At 39.7% G+C, this 26,397-nt stretch overlaps 1 protein-coding gene across 1 annotated transcript in view; it reads right to left on the bottom strand.

The window, feature by feature from the left end:
* The window catches only part of diaph2 (diaphanous-related formin 2), a 370,395-nt gene that overhangs the window by 89,825 nt on the left and 254,173 nt on the right, over positions 1–26,397 (bottom strand). Inside the window, 1 exon segment of the mRNA XM_051419022.1 lies at positions 8,780–8,904. Within this exon segment, the coding sequence (XP_051274982.1) occupies positions 8,780–8,904 (125 nt within the window).

Below are 26,397 nucleotides of genomic sequence, written 5' to 3'. Positions count from 1 at the left end.
TCCATCAGTGATGCAGCTCACCTGAGCAGGGTGGGCTCAGGAGGCTATAAATCACACCTGCAAGGCTCTCTCAGCCTCTTCCCCTGGCCTGCCGATTCTACTTGTCGTTGGTTGTTTTGTGTTTCACGCTCATAAACACACGCCTCACCTCTCACTCACACAGACACGGCATATTCAATTGCATCGTTTATTTGCATTTACTTAATTTGGTTGCGACACTGTTAGGTTCATACGGAGTTCAGACATTGCTCCCGTACCATGCTAATGTTTGACTGTTGACGTGATAATGGATAAACCCGTCAGACTCCTGCCAATTAAGACTTCAGAGATGGATGTCAGTTGTGGGAAAAAGAAAGTTAAGTTATTTTGAATCCAATAAAATTATCAAGGTCTCCTGAATAGAAGATCAGCAGTACCAGTATTCTTGTGAGAGCTTGAATAAGAAGCGGGTGTATGGAGTTACAAGCCTCTCAGCACATGTCATCAGCAAAGAATATCCTCTAAAAGCTGAAATTCAACAGTGTGTTTTGACAATTCTGTCTCGGCCTTGACTGGCAGAGAATGCCAGCCAATCCCCATTTGAAATGCGACAAGGAAAAACAAAGCCTGTCAGAATGAGTTGGAGAGATGTCTACTGAGAACCACATGTGGTGAGAAACAGAGTCAGGGGAGAGGGAGAGAGAGAGAAAGAGAGAGATAGAGAGAGAGAGGGAGAGAAACTGTTCCTTCTCTACATGACTCTGTCCCTGAGATACACATCATGCTGCTCCCCCCACAGTGGGTGACTCTGACAGGATACTGTCTGTGCAGCATTCCCCCTCTGTGTGATTGATGAGCCTCATTTTGCCAATTAATGGAGAATCCCCTGTTGACTACCATCAGATTGCCGTTTGTAACTGTTAGTGTTTCTGACTGTCACAGATTCATATTAATTAGAGATCTCTTTCTCCTCTGACTTTTCTATTGTGTCAAATTTGCAGAAATGAGTGCACAGTGACACACCGAGTAAATGGCGCACTGTGTTATTTGCTGTCATTAATTTATTCACAAAGTGCACGGCTTAAACTGTTGAAGGCCAAATCTTTCTGAAGAAGTCAACCCTAATGTCGACCATATACCGTATCGTATAATCAATTAGCAAACGTGAGGCAATTAGTGCACTTTATTTGCATAATGAAGCGCCTAATTGGTCCAAAGTGTGCGATTGCAGTCAATAAGTTTGGCTTATCGCTAGCGGGGGCCACGTATATGAGCATGCTGTAAGAGATATGGCCCGCAGTCATGCAGACACAATGATCCCTGGGTCCTGTCAAGGGAGAGGAAGGATAGCCACCACGGACCAAAGTTAGAAATCAACGGAGAGCCCAGTAGGAAACAGCAGAACAACACTGTATTCCCTCGACAGCATCAGCAAGAAAGGAGTAACATTACTGTGGGGAAAGGAAGTGTTTGGGCATTAGTTTGATTTACATTTTAGAGAGGCTTTCAACTGGCACACACAGCAAATTCTGCTAATGATACTCAGGCCTTTTTATCAAGGAGCTTTCACCAGCCTATTGGGTGCTCTCCCTTAGCACTTATTAGCAATATGGCACAACAAAGGGTGCTACCAGGTAATATACAGGAATAAATGTCAGTCATCGTATAGAAGTCCTCTCTGTGCACTACTACTAGCATTAAGTACATTTCATCCAACTCATTTTACAATTAACTTCTGCGAAACCTCTTGAATCTTGAATCTATGGCAGCCGTACTATTATTATTTGTCATTTCAGAAAGTGCACGAATGGATAATGCAGAACTGTATCAAGACCATGTAAACAGCATTCTATGTGCCATTTTCCTGTGAGTCAACCTGCATCATTTAACTCATCTTCTATTGTGGATTCACATGCTGAAAAACATCGTAAACCCTCAGTGGCTCATATTTACTAGACAAATAACTCCAGTCACGTTTTCCCTTCCACTTGCATTTGATAGAATAATTTGCCAACAATGGGCCTGCCATTCAACTGAGTCTCAGGGATTTCATTAAAACATCAAATGAAAGTGAAATCATGAGCCATGACGGTGGAGAGTAGGGATGGCTAAGCAGAGAAGCGTGGCTGGTGTCTACTGCAGGATTAGAGCTCAGCAACAAGTGCTCAAGGGGGGCTTTGCATCAAACCCAGGAGCCCATGACAAATGAGGGCGGCTGGGCCTCTGTCTATTACCCTGCACTAAGCTCAGGCCTTTTGGGGAAGTAATGAGGTGCAGATTGGTGCTGCTGCCACTGGGTCCTTAGCCCGACTTTCTGTAGAGCTGAAATAATCAGTGGAGACCTTGGCCAATAGGGGTAAAGCTACAGCAGCTGAGCAACACTTGGAGACATGATGATAAAACAGATTAACTAAACAAAGAATTTTCTGTTTAGAACACTTTAGCCTGTTAGATACATCGTCTCTTCTCCTTATTCATATACAGCGCATGTACTGCATATTGTATACTGTATATCAACCGTCCACAACAAGCATTAAGCGTATACAGTAGGTGTGTAAGGAATCGTTTTAGATTGCAGGGGAGCAACTCTGAATCCCAACAGGGCGCAACAGATCCCAAAGGACGACCTTCAGGACTGGCAGGGCATGGACGCTTTATCAGTGGAATATGACAGTTGTTCACTCAGGAGCAAAGGGGTAGATCCAGTTTACATCATGGGTGCACCCCCTGTACTCAAACGCCACACCCCCTCATGCCTCTGGGAGCTGCAGTCCACGCTGCCTGTCAGCAAGCTTACTCTACTGGTTAATGGAGCTGCCACATCAGGCCAAGTGTCACAGCCTAACAAGATACTGATTGGCGAACTTCTAGGGAATTCACTCATATGACCAGAGGGCACCAAAATGGTCTTCTGTCTGGGAGTGAACACAACAGCCAACAAGGCGACAGCGACATGATATTTTTTGGTGAGCAGAAAGCAGTACATGTGTGACATCTATCACTGGATTTTTTTTTTCGTCTTCATTGGCGTTTGCTTAAGTCATTTGTCAAACAAAAATGATAAACATTAGATGGCTTCACCTTCTTAAATGTGAGGATTTTCTTTTTTTCCTTGTCTTACATTAAATTCAATTAGATTATTAGATTAGATTGCACACAATAAGTATGAGTACAATGAAATGCAGTTTCAGTATTTTTACACACACACACACACACACACACACACACACACACACACACACACACACACAAATATATGCTTGTGTTTGCTTTCTTTTTTTTTATAGCTTTTTTTAGCCTGTATACTGCAATGGAACAGGGAGGGTGTTGTACAGTATGGATCTTGGCAGAGCAGTATGAGAATACTGTATAATAGATATACTGTAGGTACAGTTACGCAAAGGGTTCTAAAGCTGTAAATACAAATGTTAGAGTGTCACAGTGTTTGTACTTTTAAAAGTAAATTAAATTGACTCACTCTGCAACAATGCCAGTTCCTGTCTTACTTAAGGTAATTAAAAACTCTATATAAATGTGCTCTATTTTATATTTGTCATCAAAGGTAATGAGACAGAACTGAGTAAATACCACACAAAGAAAAATCCTTGGAAAGACAACATAATCACCAACCTTTTTTCATTTACATTGTGTGTTTTTTTTCTTTGCAATAATCATAATTAGAATTACAGTTTGAGCAAATGCTTGTTTGTTTTTTCCAGACACACATGTATTAAAATGTGTTAATCAAAATCTTAATATTTCCTCTGACATGCAGAATGCAACATGAAAGATTTGTTCTAGTTATTGCACTTTTATGATGCTTTATTCAAGTCTGGACATTCACACTGAGGTGAGGGAGACAGAAACAGACTGGTTTAAGGACCTCTACTCATTTACACTGGTTTTCACTGAATTTTGGATAATTAAAAGGCTCCACGGTTAGTCTGTGCTTCAGTTAATTGGCCACACAGTTTACAGTGAATTTCATTAGCAAAGGAAAACACTCTGGTTGGGGGTTGGGTTGGGGACTCAAAGGAAGGTGGTGATTAAGAGAGAGCTTATGTCTGTGTGTGTGTGTTTGTGTGTGTGTGTGTGTGTGTGTGTGGCAAGGGGGTTGGGTGTTTGTGTATTTCGGCTTTAAAAATTATAAGGAGCTGCTGAAAGTGCCACCAGCATCCTTTAACCCAGTTTTCTTATATACAAACATGCAGAAATAAACATGATGATTCTGTAAATAATCGTACTTACTTCTCATTCAAACACATAAAGGTGTACTAAAGTGGGATAACGTCTCCAAACAACACCGTGCTTCTCCAGACAAAACAAGCCTGTTAACAGGGGATTTCTGCAGTCTAAACTCGGCAGCCTGCTAAATAGAACAATTGTTTCACTAACAACCATTTATTTAACCTTAAGTGCCTGGTCCCGATACAAGGGAATGCTGTGTACACCTATACACACACCAAGCCTAAAGCCAACAATCTCTCCAACTGTTGCAGTTTGACAAAGGCCATCCATAAACACATTGTGGTGAACCTCTTCCTTTGAAGTGTAAACTAAATCAGGCTGAAGTATCTGAGAAAAACAAAAAAGGTGGTACCTGTAAAAATGCATCTGTCAATTTTAAAGCCACAAAGGTGGTATTAAATGCTAGCCCCTGGGCCAGGAAAGAGTGTGTCTGGGCTGACCCTGTGTGGGTGGACTAAATTGGTGTGAGAAACTGTTACTGTTAGGTGTGTGGGCTTTGTACGATCCCAGGACTCGAGGCTTCCTATTCAGGTATCAGAAGTATCAATAACTACTAGATCCGCTGCTCAAGCAGCTGCTTCTTCGCGTTGGCAGGAAATTGTCAAGTCGGGCAACAGTATGATAGACATATTAGAAATCTGAATTATCACAAGTAATTAAGATCAATACAAGATCAGAGTTGGTTTGTCAAAGACAGACTGTGGCTTAGATGTAACAAATAGACTTCGGATAGATATCTAAGCTGATCAGTTGGGCAATAACGCCAAGTCCTTGAGTATTTTGAGAAGGGCACATTTGCTAGGAATTCTAGAGAAAATAGTACAATTTACAATGTATTATTTATTTAAGGCTTATTTTCAAACTTAAAAACATGGTCACAAGGAATGGCTTCAAGCTACTCAGCTTTATTCACTCAGCCTTGTGGAAGAATTCCACAGCTACAAGGACATGTTACCGGGGAAACTCAGTGACTGTCTAACAATAACACATATACACATAGGAAATACAAAAAAAATAAAAAATATATATAGATAGATAATGGCAGCTATATATAAAGAAGTAGCAGGAAACAGGAAAAACGGGAGTTTAAATGATTTATTAAAACTGGTAAGATGTTTAGAGAAATTGTAAAAAGCTAAGTATTCATTCAACTGTCCTTCTTGCATTAGAGAATTGTGTGAGAAAAATTAAGACTGGATAAATTTGTAAGCCCAGTATAATATATCTTAATGAAACTGGCCCCAGAAGACAGATCCTTGTCACTCAATGTGCGAAGATGGGAGAGAATGATGTGCACTGACTCCGGCCTTCTGGGAAATAAAAGGTTAAGCTAAATATCAGTGGGCTGGGTTAAGGCACTAAGTACAGCGGCGCGCGCGCGCGGGCGGGGGGTGTATTGGAGATGTCCAGGCACCCATCAAGGTTCAGTCAGGTCTCTCATCATCCCCCATCGAGCCACCTCACCACCATTAATATTCCAGAATGCAGAGTCCCGCTCTAAGCCCCCAGCACTACTCTATCATATCAGAACTGAAGAGTGTGTGTGTGTGTGAGTGTGTATGTGATAGCCATAGCCTCTCTGGTGAAATAAGGCTCTCTGGGGGCTTGTGCCTCAACTCTACAGCCTTTGTGGGCCCCCATTACTTCTGACAGATAGAGATCACTAAACTGCTGAACAAACACCCCATTCGGTCATTTGCATACATTACAGTAATGGAGAGAGAAAAATGTATCAATAAAGCCAAATGAAGTGCTTCCACTAAGCTCTACTTTCTCTCTTTCTCTATCTTTCTTTCTCTCTTTCCATACTTTCTTTCTTTCTGTATTTCATAACTGTTACTGATCTGTTGATGTAAATTTCTTTTACAGATTGTTCTGAGGTTGTCCCATCAGATTACATGTATCACCCTTTCTAATGGGACAAAACCTGAAATTTCTGAAGCCTAAACATCTTAGGATCACTAATCTTGCATGGCGAGACAAAACAAAACAAAACATAATTCATTGTTGAATGTTTAATTAAAACTGCTGCTTGGGGCAAATATTACATCTAAAATACCTCGTAGTGACTACGGCCTCCTGAAATTAATCTCAGGAAAAAAAGCTGACAAGAGTCACAGTGAAACAGAGGCACATGTACTCACCTCCACATGCTCTGCAAATTATTCTCTCTCCCTCTCTCTTTCTCTCTTGTAACACACATACACACATGCACACACACACACACACACACACACACACACAACAAACGCAGACTGACTCATTCATCACAGTGCCCAACAGTCAAGACAGCAGAGCTTCACTTAACTTTTTCAGGGTTGCTCGAGCATCAAATGCATGACTTTTAGCTGTTGTTGTTCTTCCATCTGTCATGCTTCAAGGAACCAACATCCTTTTTTTTTTTTTTTTTAATCCTAGGGAAAAGTTTAAAAAGGTATGTTTGCCTTGACTCTGCTATCTTATGTGTACCAAAGGAAATGTCAACCCAGAATATAGCACTGTATTTCACACTGTCATTGTTCCAACACTTAGCTGTGCAACACAGATTAGAGTGTTTCCTAAGCTACTAAAAACCTCAGCAAATCAAGCACAGCCTGCGCTTTCTATCACTTGCACAAAAACAGCCCAACATCTAATATCTTAGGAGGAGAAGTGGTGGAAAATATTGTCCTGGGTGACAGACTCCAGAGAAGTGGGCTAAATTGAGACGCACATGTAGACACACACACACACACACACACACACACACACACACACACACACAAATGTTTATAATAAACACACCAACAGCTACTGCAAAACCATGGAGTAAAATGTGACTGCACACTTCTAGTGTCCTATTATCGTGTACTATCAACATCCAGACAGAAACAACTTGGAAAGAGGAAACAACTGTGTTTTCTACATGGGACAAAATAATCAACACCAAATACAAAATGCAATACCACATGGGAAGTGACATTTTGCTGACATCTTCTTATTATGAGGACATTGTTATCAATTATATCACTTTATTATACAAAGGAGATGAAATGGAGATCAAACACTCCAGGGAGCTAACTGATGAGAACAAGCGAGCGTGCATTTTTCATCATTTGACTCATTCCTTTCTTGTGCCTCGATATCTCTTCTTCATATCATATACTATTCTATAGCAATTCTGCTTCTTGTTCAATCAAGGGAAGGGGAAATACTATTTAATTTACCAGTACGAAAAACTTTCAAAGTGGAATGCAACACAGATGAAGAATTAAATACAGTACATGTGCTTGTGAGTGCTTTCCAAACTGGTGAATTAAATCAGGCAAGAACAAAAATAGATCTTGTTAAATCCTACTAAGCCTCCTTCCTGGCACCAAAACTCGATCAGGTGGGATGGAGAGAAGGTTGAGAGAGGAGGAAGTGGGGCGTTTCAGGTCATGGCCAGCCAGCTTCTCTCTACCACACTCTGGGGAGGAACTCCAGACAGTGAGGGAGAGCCATGCTGCAGTATATCTACACTTCTCCATTTCCTCTCACTCAAGCCTCTCGTTCCCGAAGGAGGCTGGGAATCAATAGTGACATCGGGGGGCAGAGTAGCTTTCTTGCCTGCCTGCTCTGCCCCCGAGCCGCTGCCGCCAGGGAGGTCTCTGCTTCAGTTTTTTTAATTATACAAATTCAAGTGCCCGTCTTTGACTGGGAGCAGATTGTTAATGTGTTAGGAGGCTGTTACTCTTATACCACCCAATGTGCAAAGTCAGCCTTAATATATCTCAGACAAAAGGAAGCAAAAATCAGGTTAAATGCTGTCTTACATGAGAGCGCTTAGCATATGGAAACACCTACTCACTTGTTCAATTACTCTTGAGTAATTCTTTATCTTCAAAATAATGCGAGGGAAAACAAAGAAGACACTGCTGACTGCTTTACTGTTTTGTTTTTTTGCCCACGAAAGGCATCCTAGCCTCAAGCTATTGAGTGATTTCCACCATTGATCAAACCTATACAGTGAGGACCTTTCCTCTCAGAAAGGGCATTCAAGAAAGTGCAGAGACATGGCTAATTCAATTTGGGAGCAGAGATGCTTGGGTTTAAGTGAAACACTCTGTTATCGAAACAGGAGAGGTGCCATGAGAGAAGATAGTGCACGGACGGTTGTGTGTAGAGGCTTGTGGCCGGTCAGGAGATGAAATCAGGGATAGGCGATAAGTTGGTGTGAGGGGCTAGAGCCCCTATTAGAGTCCCCCAGGGGACAGACAGCGGTGGCAGAGCGCAGTAAAAATAGCCACAGGCGTGATTTCACTCTCGGGACCGAGGGAGGAGTGAAGAGGGAGATCTGATCAACATCTCGCAGCAAGGCAGCCAGATCCATTCCCTAAGTTCCCTAGGGTGCCACCCATCACACCAAGTGACTTAAACTGCTCACCACTGCCAGGCAGAACACAAACAGCACACAGTGCTATTGACAAAATGGTACATACAATGTTCTAATCTGCTAGAATATCTTTTTTGAGGAGAAAATCTATGTATAACATTAAGCAAGGTGTGAAAATGACCACAATAAAAAGGATATCGACATCTTTTCCACAAACTTATCTTGTTGGTCGTCTGTTTTGGGGAAGTTCTCAATGTCGTTTTCGAGCCTCTGAATGTGACGTTCCATGGTGGTCAAACTGCTTTTTAAGATCTCAGCGGACACTGTAGAATAAAATGACAAAAAGATAAAAAGATTAATTGATTAGCAAACACTCATTCTGGGCTCACCTCACTGACAGGATTCCAGCAATGAAAACAATTCACATCCCTGTAAACTTTGTTGAAGTTTAGATAAAAATATGACTGAGTTAGACTGTGTGTTATGACATACTGACTCCTGCATAATCCATTTGTGTGTGGCCTAGAAAGGAGGCATGTGTAAATGTGTGTACAGTGTGTTTGTGTGGCTCATTAATCAGTCTGTAATCACTGTTTGCAGAGTTGCTGTGAAATCCACAGTATTCAGATCAGCCCTTTCAAGTGGAGACTTCAAACGGCAAGCAGCGTCTTAGGGGATCAGATGGGACAGGAGCATGGATGCAGTACCATGTTTAGCTTGTTAAGGGTTTAGTCTTATTGACACATACACCGAAACACACACAACCTTGCGCACACACATACATGTATGTATTCTTTCCCCTAAAAATATGGTCCCAGAGAAGAAGAAAAAACAAACATTAACATTTAAAGGTATATGCATAAAGTCAGTCACTAAGATATGTTTCTTGACCTCCTTCAGGATAAGCCTTCATATTATGAGTGTCTGAATTGCAGCCATTTATTTTATTTAATTTCACAAGCTTTGTCAATTCACTGCAAAATTTACTGCATTTAGCATACAGAGTACTTCATTGAAAAACTTTCTGTTTTTGTCTAACAAGAAATTTATTTTTAATTTAAAATACTTTTGATATTCTTTTACAACCAAAGCCCTTGGCCTTTGAGGCACAACACTGAACATTTTGACAAAAGATAGAAACATGACAAAAACAAGAGAGCGGAGACCACTGCCAAAGTCTAATAAACTCTTTTGTTAATCCTTATGTTTAAAGCTAACATTGTTGAGTCCAAGGCATGTGCCTCAAGTCCACACCCCTATGAATGAAAGACCAACTTTCCAACCTTGACTCAACATGTTGGTTAAACACAAAAAGACCAGCAAACTGATGGGTGAAGGCAATTATATTCACAAAAAAAACTAAAAACAAACAAACAATAAACATGCCCTGCTGCATGAATGATGTAGGCCACTGATATAATTTAAAAGTGACATGAGTCAATGAAAAAATGATGAATGTCCAACCTTTGGCCAATCATCACCAAAAGTTTGCATCATGCATGAACAGCAACTGGTCCATCCTATTTTGCAGCTAGTTGCTTTAATTTGCTTCAAGCACTGGCTGATAACCAAAATAGGCACCAATAATCAAAGCTTGTATTTTTAGCCTACACTACCTTCACATCTGCAAGGTTAGTCTATCCACTAGACTGTAATTGAAGAGCTGAGGGAGTGAGGAGGGGCGTAATGGACAAGCTATCAAGAGATGCGGCGTTGGTGACACCAGGGTCAGCCTTGTCTTGCTTTACATCAATTCCATAGCTTGGATTTGCTCTTTTTCTCATTTTCTGACAATGAGATGATATGGCAAGATTGCGGATTGCATGCACTTCCAACACACTGAAACAACCTTCGACACTAATACCAAAGGTATTCGACGTGTGCTCCCACTGGAAAGCACACACAAACAGACACGAACATAGATACACACAAACTGCCTGCTGTGAGTTCTCAAGAAGCAATACAATAAGAGTAAGGGGTGAGGTCACTGTAATTATTAGACTTTGCAGCTAGCTGACTGGCTAGACGGATCCAGTGACTGGGAGTTTCGCAATCCCTCTTCTTCAATTCTCACAGAACTGACTCCTGGGGATGACAGTGAGAAAACCACACTATCACATAGCCCGTTTCTCCACTGATGGGGCCTCTGAGATCCACATGCTCTTGTCACTATGATCTCAGCCTCACTAATGGTGCAAAGGGAAAATGAACAGTGTGGTAGGTGGACAGATGGATGCAAGAAAAGAAAGAGTTACATTCACATGAATGTATCGAGCCACGGGAAGGTCTTCGTCATTCATTGTGGCTTGTGATAGTTGCTTATGGCATGAGTAATTGTGCTGAGTAATTATGTGGCTGTAACACTGATCATAGTAACCATGGTAGCCACGAAGCAGTGGCTCCAGCTAACTGCGATGGTGTTACAAGGGAGCCATTTACAGGATCAGAGTGAAAGCATGGGACTAGAATAGAGATTATGTTCACGTGGGAACTACTTATCACTGAGACAAACTGGAACACATACACATACATACATGTGGCAGCTGAAGTGCATACGTTTTTGTCTTCATAAAATATTTATTTGTTTTTTTTCTGATTTTTATACTTTTGAGAAATACATATGCATTATTTTTACTATCCCTTTTTCGCCCTAATAATCCAGTGTCTACAGAATCTAGCACATATTCTTTTGGGATATCATTAGTAAAATTACCTAAAAAATAATGCTATTTCCAGGGTACAAAACATGGCAACTCTGGTATCTTCTGGATACACATTTCAAGTGGATCGCAGAAGAAACAGAAGGGATAGAGAGGGTTGTATATTCCATCTTTCCAGACAGAGAAGATTTCTGAAACATGTAAAATTATTCTAATGACTGCTGGCCTTCTAGCAAGGCTTTCCACTGTCTTTCAATGACACATAAAAAAATAGCTGTCTCCAGGTTCCCCAAGCCAGCACATACACAATTTCTTCTGAGGTAATGCCTTATGCCAGAAGAAACACGTCATATCTTTAAGTTGTCTGCTGTGTGCTTTAGTTGGCTACGTTCCTGTCAAACAAAATAAATAATTGCGGTTGAGTGATGCAGGGGGGACACAAAAGAATGCAAGAAAGACAGAACCTATTTGAAAGACAAGACTTGTATGAATAACAGACCGCATAAAAAAACTCTTTGGTCAACATCCTTCAGTTATTGATGTGAGCTCTGTAATACCGGCCATTGATGAATTACTCATTCCCATGAACAAAAGGCAGACCAAAAAAAGTATTTCATTAAGCTCTGCCCCGTTTCCTTCAAATAAACTGCCAGGGAAAAAATACTGTGTGGCTCACGACACCAAATCAACCGCTATAATGTGAAGATGTCAACTTTATATGCAGTCATTTGTAGAAGGGGGCAATTTTCATTTTGATTTATAGACAAATAATACCAATCTTTCATCCAGTGCTCTTGCAATGCCGCCAAAGGTTACAAAGGAAATTGAGATTTATTTTGAACGTGGCTGCCAACGCAGAATAAAAGATCAAGTTTTAAATAATCTAAACACTTGTGAAAACAAAGACAAATGCAACATAAAACCAAAGGAGAAGGTCGTTCATAAATGCATTCATCACCTTAGCCAAGTGTATGTTTCTGGGTGAGATTAGGAAGAGAGAAAGACAAACAGGACACACAGATGAGATGCATAAATATAAACAGGAGAGAGAGAGAGAGAGAGAGAGAGAGAGAGAGAGAGAGAGAGAGAGAGAGAGATAGTGTATATATACTAATATACACTAATATGAATAGCTGTGTGATGTGATAATAATCTATTTAACATGCAGTAAGTAAATGTGGTAAACAGTTTGTGGTCCATGTGAATGTTTATACTGCTCTTACCAGATTATTGGCTATAAACAATTTAATAAACACTGCTGTATACAGACTACCAGTAGGGGGCTCCAAAACAAAAAACACAGTCTTCACAATCCACAACAACATTAAATTGATCCGTTAATATTGGTAGAGGAGCATGGAAAGGAGAAGATCGGTTGGTTGAATTATCAGAACACAGGTTTATTGCTGGAAATGTTCAAAATATTGGCTAAAATGGTTTTCCCTTGCATAATCAAGACCTAAAAACATGATACAAAGTTAAAGCTATTTGAGAAGTTATAGGAGGATCTGAGAGTAAGGGAAAAAACAGAGTCAGAGTATACAAGAGTCTGTACAAGAGACTGGGCAAAATCCATCATTCTGAGCTAAAGACAAACCAACTGACCCATCAACCAGCATTTCCATCCCCAGAGACACATGCCTAGCGTGGCTAATAATTCCAACAATAATAAATGAGCATACCATTAATAGCTGAACAAGTCTATGTTTCTATTGACTATTTGTAAGTCTGTTTGTTTGAGGGGGGGAATGTGTGACCAAGATAATGTCAGCACTTCAATCATATAAAAACTATCAAGCTCTATATAGATCTATTATTGACTTTAAAACCTTTAAGAGCCTAGAAGAAGTAATCTTCCCCAAGCTTGTTATCTATTCCTCAGGCCTCTTACAACCCCTTTGCATAATACAATATAGGGTGTAAAGAAAGGACGACATTGAGAGGTCTCCACACATGACCAGAGACACATAATGTCCGCTGAAGGGCATATTTATCACATCAGGGTAAAACTGGCTATTGACCAGCAGGGATGATGCCAAGACAATGATGAATCTTATGTCTGTTTATGCCAAATTAGAGTTATTTCAAATACCCCACCCCCTTTTTAAAATGACACTGAATGCTAATTTTTCTTCCCACTAAAAATTGTGCTTGGTCTTTTTTTTTTTTTTTAACTGTTGGTGGCACCTTAAAGTGAACATGAGATGAAGTGGGAGGCAGACTAGAGTACAGCAGAGGAAAGAGACAAAAGGATAAACACAACTTTATGTGTTCCCCTTTCAGCAGGAATCAAAGCAGCTCCAGTTGCAGGAGTGAAAATAATATTGTTGCTGTGACAAAGCAGTCACATTGTTCTTTCTGATTACCTCGGATCATGTGATGTTAAAAACAGCAGGCAGGAGACAGTGGCAAATGAGGAAATCTAATGGACAGCATAAACAAAGGAAATGAGGAAACCTCATGGCACAGTTTTAACTGTAAACATTATGCTGCTATTTATCAGCTTGTTTTGGTTTTCAGCACTGAAAAAAAAATATTCAAGTTACTTATCTATTTGTAAATAATTAAATGCACTACATGTTCCCTTATAAATAATAATAACACATACAGAATAATTATATTGTTACATCATACCAGAAAATAGACAATGTCGTTGGCAGACAATGCAATTAATTTTACTCAGAGGACGCAAATCCACACTATGCACAAACAATCACAATTGCAATTTCCCATCAATGTTGTATTAATTGCGTGCACATAAATGGGTAAATCCTATTTACTTTTGCTCTATTTCCTCTTTTAATTTGCATTTTCCTTAAATCCTCCATGTAAAAGAACTGTTATCATAATGAAGGATTTGGTTACTGATTAGAGTTGATGCCCCCCCACCCACCAAGAGCAAAACCATAGGGTTAAAATACGTAATGGTTAATCTGTAAAGGCCTACTGCAACAATGATCAAAGACTCCAGCCTTTTCAATAAATCACGATGCAATTAATATTAGGGAGGGAATTATTATATATAATTTAATGTTGTACTGTTAAAAAACTTGAATGAGAAACAATGAGGGCCTTCATCATTACATTATTATTACCACGACAGAATACATACATTACTTACAACAGATTAGCAGTGCTATTATATTAATTACTGTAATATTCATTATTACAGCTACAGCACACTGCATTACAGTGTATATATAATGTAGTGTACATTGTAATGCAATATTTACTGTATCGCTTTCCCAGCCAACACGGACATCTATAAAAACTAGGTTGAAAAAAACAACAACCCTCCTTTATATTTACTATTGGGTCATCCAATATTCTAAAACTGCAACATCTATAATGGAAAGGAGTGGAGCACATGGGCATTAACCCAAGACGAATAAAATATGACAAAGGAACTAATATTAACAGAACTCTGAAATTACAACATTTGAAGGCAAGTATGGGCTGGAGCCAAAGAGCAAAAGTACAGCCAGACACCGAAAAACCGCACTTCACTGTACCTCACACTCTGGAAGGAGGCCTTGTTTACAATGAGGGTCATGTCTGTGAGACTTTATTGCTTTCGGCAGCCATCAGAGCTACAGCCCAGTGCCAGATCTCTGGAGGAATTACAAATGGAGTCAATTACAATATATTTTGATGCATGGGAAAGTTTAGACATTGACCCGGGGTGATGACAATTCCCCAGGAAGTGCTGAGGAAATCAGTCAGGGCGATGTGCTGGTACTATATGTGAGTCTCTGCCCTCTGCAATAAAATGAATAAGGAACTCACAGGAGCGCCATGGCTTACCTCCTCTCTCCCAACAATCAACCATCTAAATGCTTGTCATGCACTTGCTTAAAGATGGCCATTTCTCCTGCCAAGACATATTTTTTTTTTGGTATTGTTGATGACACGTTTCTGGTGTCACACAAGCAACAGAAAGGTATGAGTTAGGGGTGTACAGGTGGGTGGTTGGAGAGCCTATCTTTTTTAAAATAAGGCAAAAGCATTCTGTGCATGAAAGACACCGATGGGAGTTGAGTGACCACAGCCTGAGGGGTCGCGTGTGTGTTGTCTGTTTTCATGTGTGTTTGCCCGTACTATTGTCAGTGCTGGCGGGGTTGGTGAATAAGTGAGCTGTTGTGTGAAGTAGATAAAGCTGGAGGATATTTTTGAGTGAAAAACTCGATCCAAAGCTCTACGCTCATCAAAGTAAATTAACAGATGCATAGTCTTTGGTATCTTTGTGAAGGCCACACTTGCTGGTACAACAGTTAATTAATTACAGTTGACTAATGACTGCAAGTACCTAAATGACTGATAAAACTGCATTTATTTTATACTCAATTACTGTCCTCTATCTCAATGCCCAGCGCTTGCAGAAATCAACTGACCGAACAAGTAACTACAAACAGATATAATATCAACATAATTATACGGGGACTTAACTGAATTGTATTATAATGTCAAATACTCCAAGCCAGTGCATTTGCAAAAACAAGGACCATCTAGAGACAGGGAAAGGAAACGACTTGTGTGAGTGTAATAGACAGGAGAGATGCTCAGTGATCAGGGGGGGTAGTAATAGCCTGCAGAGGTTGACTCTTGCCTCTAACCTCATTCACAACTTCAAAGTTACACCTTATCACATAGCTGAGGCTATTTCACCTGACACCTCTAAGGGACACACTTCATTTGACATTTCTAGATCCAAGAGACCCAAAACCTTACTTGACTTATTGACTTTTCAGAGATCTGCAAAATGCAGAGCCAAGAAATGGAACAATCATAGGGAACTAAGTAAGTTGGTGTAAAAATATGATTCAGTCTAACAGCACTTGTGCTAAAGAACATTTGCAACAACTGCTTTATTATTTAGCAATATAAAAGCACCTACTAAATAAAGCAAAATCAAAATCCCAGCTCTTAAATATTACCATATAAATTATAAATGAAGTATAACAACATTAATTAATATGCAGTAGCCGCAAGCAGCCATTACCAGCGTGTAAGCAAGCCGAGGGCGTGCACACACATACAAATACCTGGACACTCACACACAGCAATTCCGTCTCACAGAAACATTATACAACATGACCAATTTAATCTGACACACTTTCGAATGCCATTACAAATATGTATATAAGTATGATTGCTCTGAAATTAAAGGTTTAGACCATACATATAAGTATATAAGTATGAACAAAAATGGAGTCAAATTATCCCAGGCCATATTGTGGTGAAGTCATTTTGAGCCAGAGTCTATGCAGAAGTGATCAGGGTTGGAGCGGTATCTCGGTCCCGACCATACACCTAGCAGATTCATTCACGATCAGGCCTCAGTCGTCAATCATGAGGAAAAAGCATCAAATAAATGATTTAAAAGAATTAACATTTACATACATCAGCGTGTTAAAAACTACCTAAAATGACAGAGACCATCTTCCATCATTTCTTTGATTTTGTAATTTGGCCCATGTCCCATCAGCACACATGGAGGGGGCAGGTTTTATGACCTATACTGCAGCCAGCCACTAGGGGGCTATATATCAATATGCTCAGCTTCATTTCTGTCACGTCATCGTGAGGCAGCTGGATTAGCGAGATCACAAAATCATAACATAATGCCTGAATCCATCTTGCCAGGCTTCAAGCGTGTGCCTGAACCACAGTGGTTTGGACCAATCGGTGTCCTTTGAGGAAGTACTAGCAGTGTGACGCACAGTGACTGTTCGTCCAAAAACTACAAGGAGGTTAGTGTAGATGCTGCATCAGTTATATCAGAACTGGAGAGTATTTCGTCATTGAAATAACAAGCAAAGAATGGTACTAAAGGAGAGTAGAAGTTCTCGCCCCTTCTCTCATCTGACTTAAACTGCTTATAGATTTTTTATATTTTTATATATGAATTGATTTTTTTATTTGACTAAAATGCATTTTTCTACTTTTCTTACCCTGTATTCAGCAGTGCATTACTCTGCTTCTCATGTCTGCATCTCCAAACTGGGGTCGTGCTGACCTCTGCTGTATGGATAACAGTCCTTCCAGAAAAACACAGTTTTTTTGTGATTGTTGTGGGCAGAAATCCTTGATTATGCGGCACATTTTCTTAAAAAATGCGATGGAATATGCGGGATATTTATGCAATTTTATGCGATGAAATTGCGGGAACTTGCAAAAACTGCGGCTTCATCGCAGGGTTTACAGCTTTTCGATGATGTTCACGTCGCGTTATTACGTCACTTCATACCGTTCCCATGGCAACAGGGGAAAATGGCTGCTCTTGTGCGAAGTAAACGCAACATTTTTCAACTTTCTGCTAAGATATATGTGACTTTTTTTGCAACGAAAATGCGGGGATTATGAAATCATGCAAGCCCCGGATATTTTGAGCGGAAATCGGCAATTTATGAGGCGAAAGTGCGGCGTATTTTAAAAAATGCGGCCTCCGCATTAATATGCGGACTTTGGCTGATTATGCATTGAATTATGCGATCGTATAATCGCGTTTTTCTGGAGGGACTGGGATAAGTACGTAATTTAACCTCACTTCAAAATAAATCTTTGGCATGCCATCTTCTCTATTTATGTGTCAATTTCTGTAATAACAGTCAAGTACAAGATCTTTTAATATGGTGTTCAGGCAATGGAAAAAGCAGATTGTATGAAAACCAACAAAAAGAAAACCATTTAGTAGATTCTCATAAGTAGCCATGATGCAAGCAGCTAATATATATGCAGTCTTGACCTGAGCTACACAAAAAGAGATTACATTTACAAAATTTTAATTCATGATTGACAATAATGATGTACTCCACACTTGTTTTAATACACACTTTTGAGATGTATTTATATTATATATTGATCAACTAAATTACATATTATCTAAATGTGATGTATTTAAAATTTTATTTGACTGAATGAACCTTGGTGAAATGTGATTTTGCTTAAAACTCCATTTACTGATTTTCTTTGACACTTGAGGACGACGGAAGAAGCCGTAATCACAGCATCTGACATATTACTACCTTATACAGATGCTGAGACTAAGTAAGTAGCAAAAAATTATAAATGTATGCCTCCAGCAGACACAGACCAACATTAGCATTCATTTGAAGTCGTGTTTCTGGCCACCTGATGAATACAAGTGAAATGTTCTCCTTTCAGCTCTGTTTTGGCCCTTTACCTTGTTTAATAGTGCCACGTTTACCAGCTTAAGGCTAATTTTGTCTGTCTGATCTTGCCACAGCTGTCAGCTGGAATGCAAGGTTGATGAGAGCAGAGTTTGCTGACCAGAAAACATAACAAAAAATGGCTAATAAGGGCTAAAAAGTTTTTCATGAAGAGAACCGCAGGGTTGTGTGATTATTCTCTCTGGGCGGAGTGACTCTATTTAATATTTTTTTCACCATAAAAACTTGTCAACCTTAACTCATAACTGACCTGAAGTTGACCACAGTGTTAATACAAAAAGAAACCATAAACTAATGCCACCGTTAAGTGTAATCTCAGTGGGACAACTGGCTGGGACTAAGTGAGGTACAGTAGATTATAAATCTTCATCCTTTTTTCTCTGTTACACATTCCCTCCCAAAACATCCTGCTTAGTTTTTCCTGTCTCTTCCTCATCCTGTATCTTAGTAACTCTTTGTTCTCTTCTTTTCACAGACTCTCTCTTTTCCCTCCTGTCATTTGGGTCTCTGGAATGTTCCCATTTGTGGCTCAAGAGCTCCCTCTGTGAGAGATAGACAGAGTAAACTCTTTATATGGGCATATTTACACAAATCTTGCTAAATTTAATTAATTTAAACATTTTTCAAGGTGAGACAGATGAGTTTGACTTTTTCTATACAGTTCCTAAGTAATACAGCTTACAAGAACTTCACAGAAATGAATTGCAAAGACTTTCTAGACTACAGGAAATCAATAATGAGATGGTTTGTTTGACAATCATTTTGTTGTGAAGATGGAAATAAGCTATAACAATGCTTGAATAAATACATTGTGAATGCAATATGGTGGTCTGATGAAAAGAAATGAACAAAAACACATCTTAATTGAATTACTTAATTGAAACTGAAACTACAACTTTATAATTTCACTAATACAATTCGGTAATAGCATTAATGACAATAAGTCTATTTAAATGTAATATGTACAAACTAAATGATGAGGTAATGTGACTATGCTCTTGCAAGGAATAAGTATGCATGTATTAGCATTAGTTACTACCTTAAACTCAGAGAGTTAAATGTCATTGATCTCCCATAGCCATATTTCTGAATGTATAATTTTTCTTGAGATATTTAATTTGCTAAAATATGTGTCTGTTCAAATTATCACTTGGACTGCTGAGCATATTTCAGAAATTACATTTCCAATGCTTAACCGTCTGCACACGTGTGGTGGTACATGACTCATGAGAAGAGTGTGAGGGTGGGTGATGACTCAAAGACTGCTTGCCTTCCATTATTCCTTTTGTTGATGAAGCAATGAAGATATTTGTTTCCCCAATCACCACATATTATTCTAAGAAAACCTTCATATACATACTCTGATCAGCCATAACATTTTGAGCACTGACAGGTGAAGTGAGTAACACTGATTATCTGGTTATCATGGCCCCTGTCAGTGGGTGGGATATATTAGGCAGCAAGTGAACATTTTGTCATCAAAGTTGATGTGTTAGAAGCAGGAAAAATGGGCAGCGTGAGGATTTGAGCGACTTTGACAAGGGCCACATTGTGATGGCAGCTCTTGTGGGGTGTTCCCGGTCTGCAGTGGTCAGTACCTATCAAAAGTGCTCCAAGGAAGGAAAAGTGGTGAAACGGTGACAGAGTCATGGGCAGCCAAGGCTCATTGATGCACGTCAGGAGTGAAGGCTGGCACATGTGGTCTGATCCAACAGACGAGCTACTGTAGCTCAAACTGCTGAAAAAGTTAATGCTGGCTCTGATAGAAAGATGTCAGAACACACAATGCATCACAGTTCGTTGGTATGGGGCTGCAGAACATTATGACCACCAGGATGCCCAGGTGGTCATAATGTTATGGCTGATCGGTGTACATGTTCACATAGTCTTGTTACTGTGTGTCCACATCAGTTTTTGTGATCTGATGTTAGTTTTGAACTGCAGTAAATTTTTATCTGGAATCATAAAGACATTTTATAAATCATAAAGTAATTTTGAGAAATGTGTTTATACACTTTATACACACTGCTCACCATAATAACTTGAAACAGGGAGTCTGCTAGCCTGGTTGTGTCCAAAGATTAGCTAACCAGCACTTCTAAAACACACTTTGTCTTTATTTATTTATCTGACTATTTCTGTGCATAACTTCCCCTAAAAAGTTTTTATTGATGGATGGAACAAATGATTAATTCCAGTCTTTAAAATTAGAAAAATTAGAATTCCTGTCCATTCCGCTGACAATACATCTCATGTCATGAGCCCCGAGCGACCAGCCGACCGAGCTACCCAGCAGTCCGGTGGTTCAACAATGAGGAATGTGGGCACTGAATCATTATGTGTTTGATTTACACCAACCGTCCATGGAGACAGCAATCCTTTACATATTTCAAGCATTGCTCTGTGAACTCTGGCAATCATGCCAATTGCTGCCATAGACATCCCTGATTATTGATGAGATTTAGATGGAAATTATGCATTCACTGGAGGAGAAAAGACATCCAGGCTTTTCTTGATTGGCTTTAAGCTGAGCAGTCATACTGAATAGGCATCTGTCAGATGGTAGGTCACATCCCCTCAGCATATTGGTTTTATCTTCCAGCGCAGATGACTGGTTATGGTGGTTCCCTAACAAGAGAAGCGGAGCAGGGGATGGGAAGGTAACTGAATGCATTAAACAGGCTGACTGACTGGAAGATGTGGAACTCGGTACAAGGTATTTGGCAGTGGCAGGAAGAATACATTTTGAATTATTTAGTTAAAGGCACAGCCCTCAATATAAATGCAGCAAATGTATGTTAGAAGCATCATCCTAACCTATATCCAATCCAATAACAAAAGTATTGGATCATACACTGACCCCACAATAACCACGTCTTTGCGTTATACCGCACGGTTATGTTATTTTTGAACGTTCAGGTGCATCAACCTTCTAACAGTGGGTGCGTGAGCCTGCAACACCTGCAACCCGACTATGTTGGAAAATGTGACGTTTTCAGTGTCAAAAATCTGATGTCCACTAAGTGCATAAGAATTAAGTAAAGTAAGTAGAGTTACCATACAGACATGATCCAGCAACCTCCACACCTCTCAATCCGAGTCAGCCTGTGACCCTGTACACGTGAACAGATTTTACACGCACGAGTGGTGCCTAATCCATGGATAACAATTTGACAAGACCTGAATATTTTAAGTGCAGAAATTTTTTATTAACTCATTTAATTCATACAGGTGACTGTTTTGTGATTCTTATGCTACGAGATGCACAATGGCCTGTAAGTCCCTTTCTTTTAATTTACTTTTCATCTTTTGTAAAGAAAAGATGGAGGCCTTGTAGGCTGTTATTATAAGAGTATGTGTTAAGAACATTGAGGCCAAAAAAAGAACAGCACCATCAACTTTAAAAAGGGTGTGGTGGAACAGGCATATAGGTTACATAAACTTGTTCCACTTCTGCTTGTAGCTGTGCTGTGACCTACATGTAACTGCCTAAATTAGGATTTCTTGTATCCCTATATCAAACTAATATAGGAGATGTGGGGAGATTCATATCCCTTACACGGTGAGAAAGGTCAGATCAATTTTCCCACCAACCTTATCTGTCTTCATTTAGCAGCAACCATATAAAGTCTTCATACAAGATATACATCTTTAGAAACATATGTTTAAATAAGTGTACAATCATGAAGTATTTAACCAGGGATGTGTTCAGTATTAATTTGGCTGGAGTGTCGGCATGTCTTTTGTTTTCCATCCACGAGACAAGGAGACTCGGTACGCACGATTGCCGAGCCATAAACACAACCTCTTTCCACCTCAGGCAATCCTTAAACTCATCAGCAGTGTAATGAGACTTTCGAGCTGGGAGATGAATTAACTGGCTGATTTTCTTGTTTTTACCCCCCCCTCATACAGAGTGCTGAATATAGCATTGGGAGCAATCCAGGGCTGTGATGTATGTGGCATGACCAAAACACATTGACAAATAGATGGGTAAAAAAAAAAGCAATAGATTGGCTTTTCTACTGGAAGAGTATGAGACAATCAGGCTTTCGCATTAATCAATGTATGAAGAAAAAAGAAAACCTTGAAAGGCACTTTCAGGGCACACATAAAAACACAAATATAATACAAACCATATTAAAACAATATCAGAAGTCAATATCAAAACAATTTTGTATGTAATGTTTCTAGACTGCCTTGGTGCTCCACTAAATGCAACTGGCAGGGTTATGGGTGGGAAGATGGTTGGGGATTGTGTTAATAATGCGGCACTAGCCACTTCAACTAGTTGGTCTGGGTGTCTCTGCAGTGAGTGGTGGGATCATTACCTCATAAGCTTACGGCCATACCTCCCTGAGAATAGCAGATCTCGTCCAATATCAGAAGTTTAGCAAGGTTGGGCCTGCATTAGATTGGAGACTTGATATCCGACTCCCCTGTCCATATGTCAAAGCGTCCTTGAGCAAGACACTGAACCCCAAACCAACTGATCTGAGGAAGCAGCTGGCGACTCCATGTGAACTGGAGAGAATGCATGGCAGTCTACACCTTCCCCAGGCCAAAAGAAGGGCTTACTAATGACAAGCACTGACACATACGGTGGCCATATGAAAAGAGAAATTGTAAGTTTAAACTCCAGAACCTCATTAAGCTTTAAGAGTTGTCCAACTCTCCACTCAAGTGTATATTTTATTTAATATTATTAAAATCTATATAAATATTTAATATTATTTAGCAAGGGCTAAAAGTAAAAGAAAAGAAAGCCTTGAATATATTCCAACCTTTACACTATTTGCTTTTAGTCAAAACCACATTATGCAAAGGGGAACCTGCATAGTTAAGTCATATTCTATCTCAACCACCACAGCCATTGAACTAACAAGGATCAAACCCTAAAACTGTTTTTGCCTGGACCTGTAAACTGTAAATTGTGTACAGTTGTATGCAAAATGTTAGACACCCCTTGACAAATAACATATTTTGGTGATTTTTTTGGTTAAAAAGATGTAAACACAACCTCTCTAGGATATGGAACATTAAACTAAATATATTTTCTGCAAACATGAATGCATAGTCACGTCTTTTATCAGAAACTGAACAAAAATATAATTGTGCATGTACAAACGTTTGGGCACCCTACATTGTCAATACTTCGTTACACCCCCTCTGGCAGATTTCACAGCTTCCAAATGCTTTTTGTAGCCAGCAAAAAAATCTATCAATTCTTGCATTTGGGATTTTTTCCCATTCTTCCTTGCAAAAAGCTCATTATCCTGTTGCAGAAGTCATCCTCTTTTCAGCTTCAGCTTTTTTACAGATGGTGTGATGTTTGCTTCCAGAATTTGCTAGTAGGAATCCATTTTTCCCTCCACCCGTGCAATGTTTCCTGTGCCGATGGCTGCAACAAAACTCCAAAGCATGATAAATCCACCCCTATGATTAACAGTTGGCAAGGTGTTCTTTTAATGAATTGATGCTCCTTTTCCCTCCAAACATACCTTTGCTGATTGTGGCCGAAGAGTTCTATTTTATCTTCATCAGTCCAAAGCACTTGTTTCCAAAATGCAGCAGGCTTCTGTAGATGCTCTATTGCATACTTCTGGTGTTGGATTTTAGGATGCAGAAGCAGCTAAGATTTTCTCCAACTGACTCTTGCATCAAGATCTTGTTTGTGCAAGCATGGCTGCACAGTGAAAACTCATGAGTCGGCTGAATTTTCCTGCAGGTTTTTTGCATTCACATCAGGATTTGATTTGCCTTTCTCACCAGCGTATGAGCAGTCATCTTGACCTCCACAGTTCCCCTAAACTGCCATGTCTTAATTACATTTTGCACTGTGGGAACGGCAAGCTGACAATACTTTGAAAACTAAAAGAGAAGGCTATAAGAAGATAGCACAGTCTAACACAGATACTAAGAGGAACCCATGGTTGCTGAGTATTTGGACAACGTTTGAAGAGTCTGAGTATTTGTAAAGCTTTGAAATTGGCACCAGCTGACACTTCCTAATAACAACTGTTGCCTCCGGCCTAAGGAGCTGATTAAGGTCACAGCAGAACTCTTAGGGTGCCCAGATTTTTACACATGCCACAATATTTTATTTTTCAATTTCTTTTGCAATTTATGGTCATAAAACTATGCATTAATGTTTTATATTGTGTTTTATGTTCCATATCCTTGAGAGGCTATGTTTACATCTTTTCAATTAAAAAATTACCAAAACATGTTATTTTTTAAGGGTGCCCTGACTTTTGCATACAACTATATCTGCTTGGCTCAGGTGTATTTTTCAGATTCATTTTGTGGTTAACATTGTGTAGTGAATATACATGCAAGATGCTCAATAGCCATAAAATAGCTACATCTACACCCAATCATGTTACTTCTCAGAAGCTCTCTCACCGAGAGACATCAGGCTACTCCAAAGTACAAAGTTTCATTAATGATAATACAATTCCAAAATGTCACCAATGGTACATCTGGTCCTACTTTAACCTCAGTCTGCCTTCCACTAAAACTAGACATAAGACATACAATTATGTCTTTTAAGGTTTTTTTGGAATGCTTTTTTTGTTTTTTTACTATCCTAGAAATTGGAATTATCAGAGCCACTAACTTTTCCATTAAAGACTGATTTTATAAATAAAAAAGAGAAAATATTAGCAAACAAAGCAAACAATGTGGACAGAGAGAAAGCTTCTGATGCCTCTGGCCAGTTAAGAGTCGACAGTTTCAGGGGGTACTGCTAAGTGTCATAGGGCTGGTAAAAACATTAGTGAAGTAGAACTGCAAAAGACATGCAGGGCTGGGGTGTTTGTGCTGTTATCTTGTAGCCCAAGGCAGCTTCATTGTGTGCTCCCATTTAGCCATTACTTAGGGGGTTTGTAGCTTGCAGCCAATCAGCCTATTGTAATAACCAACAGCTTTAGGCTTTGCTGGAAGCTGTCATTGCCCTGAATGTGCGTAGTACAGTTCTCCATGAATATAGGTCACCAAGAAAATGAAATGTTGACCTTCAAAGTACCAGGAATATGTTTGCAAAACATATCCTGGGGGGGAATGATTATTACAAAATGATGCCAGTCAGTGAGGAGACAGTTTTTCTGGGGCTAATTTAGGCAGTGTTTCTCAATATTATCTGATTTGAACTGTGGTCAGTAGATACAGTATGGTCTGCGTTGAAGTCTGAGAAGACCACATCAAAAAGGGCTCCTGGTTAAGATACATGTGTGAAAAGATCATCTTCCTCCATCCCGTTTAGGCAGCAATTTGATCACCAGGTTATTCAATGTAGGCCTATGTCTGTGTACAACTCATCCTCAATTCACACAAGGAGAGTGGCAGATTATGCTTTCTTACTGCCATACTGTACAAGCTTATTTTGACAACTAGTTGTGTGGCCCTTGTAGGCTGTTATTATACGAGTTTGTGTTAAGAACATTGAGGCCAAAAAAAGCACAGCACCATCAACTTTAAAAAGGGTATGGTGAAGTAGGCAAACCTGAGGTAGAAGCCTCTGACTGTAGAAAATTATCACTGAGGGCTTTTCATATAGGAAAATATAGACAGAAGGGAAAATGATACTGTTATTATGCCCTAAGAGCTCTCTTAGTTGTGGCTCCTACAGTAATACCTGTATGTGGCTTTTTTTCATCATTGTTGACTATAGGTTGTAAGCAAAGCGCTAGAAGTTCATAAAACCTGACAGAAAACCATGGGCCTTGAATGGGGACGTGTGGTTACTGTCTGTCCAGCTTCATATCCACACAGTTAAATTCAGTCTCTCCCTGGATACAGCTTCTAACTGCAACTGCAAGCAACTCCAAGAAGTGAATATTCTCCTCTAAGCATTTTTGAAAGAACAGAGGGAGGTTTAGCTTTGGGTTCCTCTTTTCCTTAAACCAAGGGACGTGGGTGTATGTCAGTGGGCCAGGACATAGCCAGCATCTAAACACATCCTGGA

The sequence above is a fragment of the Dicentrarchus labrax genome, unplaced genomic scaffold (genome assembly GCF_905237075.1).
Source record: "Dicentrarchus labrax unplaced genomic scaffold, dlabrax2021, whole genome shotgun sequence".
NCBI lineage: Eukaryota > Metazoa > Chordata > Actinopteri > Moronidae > Dicentrarchus > Dicentrarchus labrax.
This window is presented reverse-complemented; position numbering and strand designations above follow the sequence as displayed.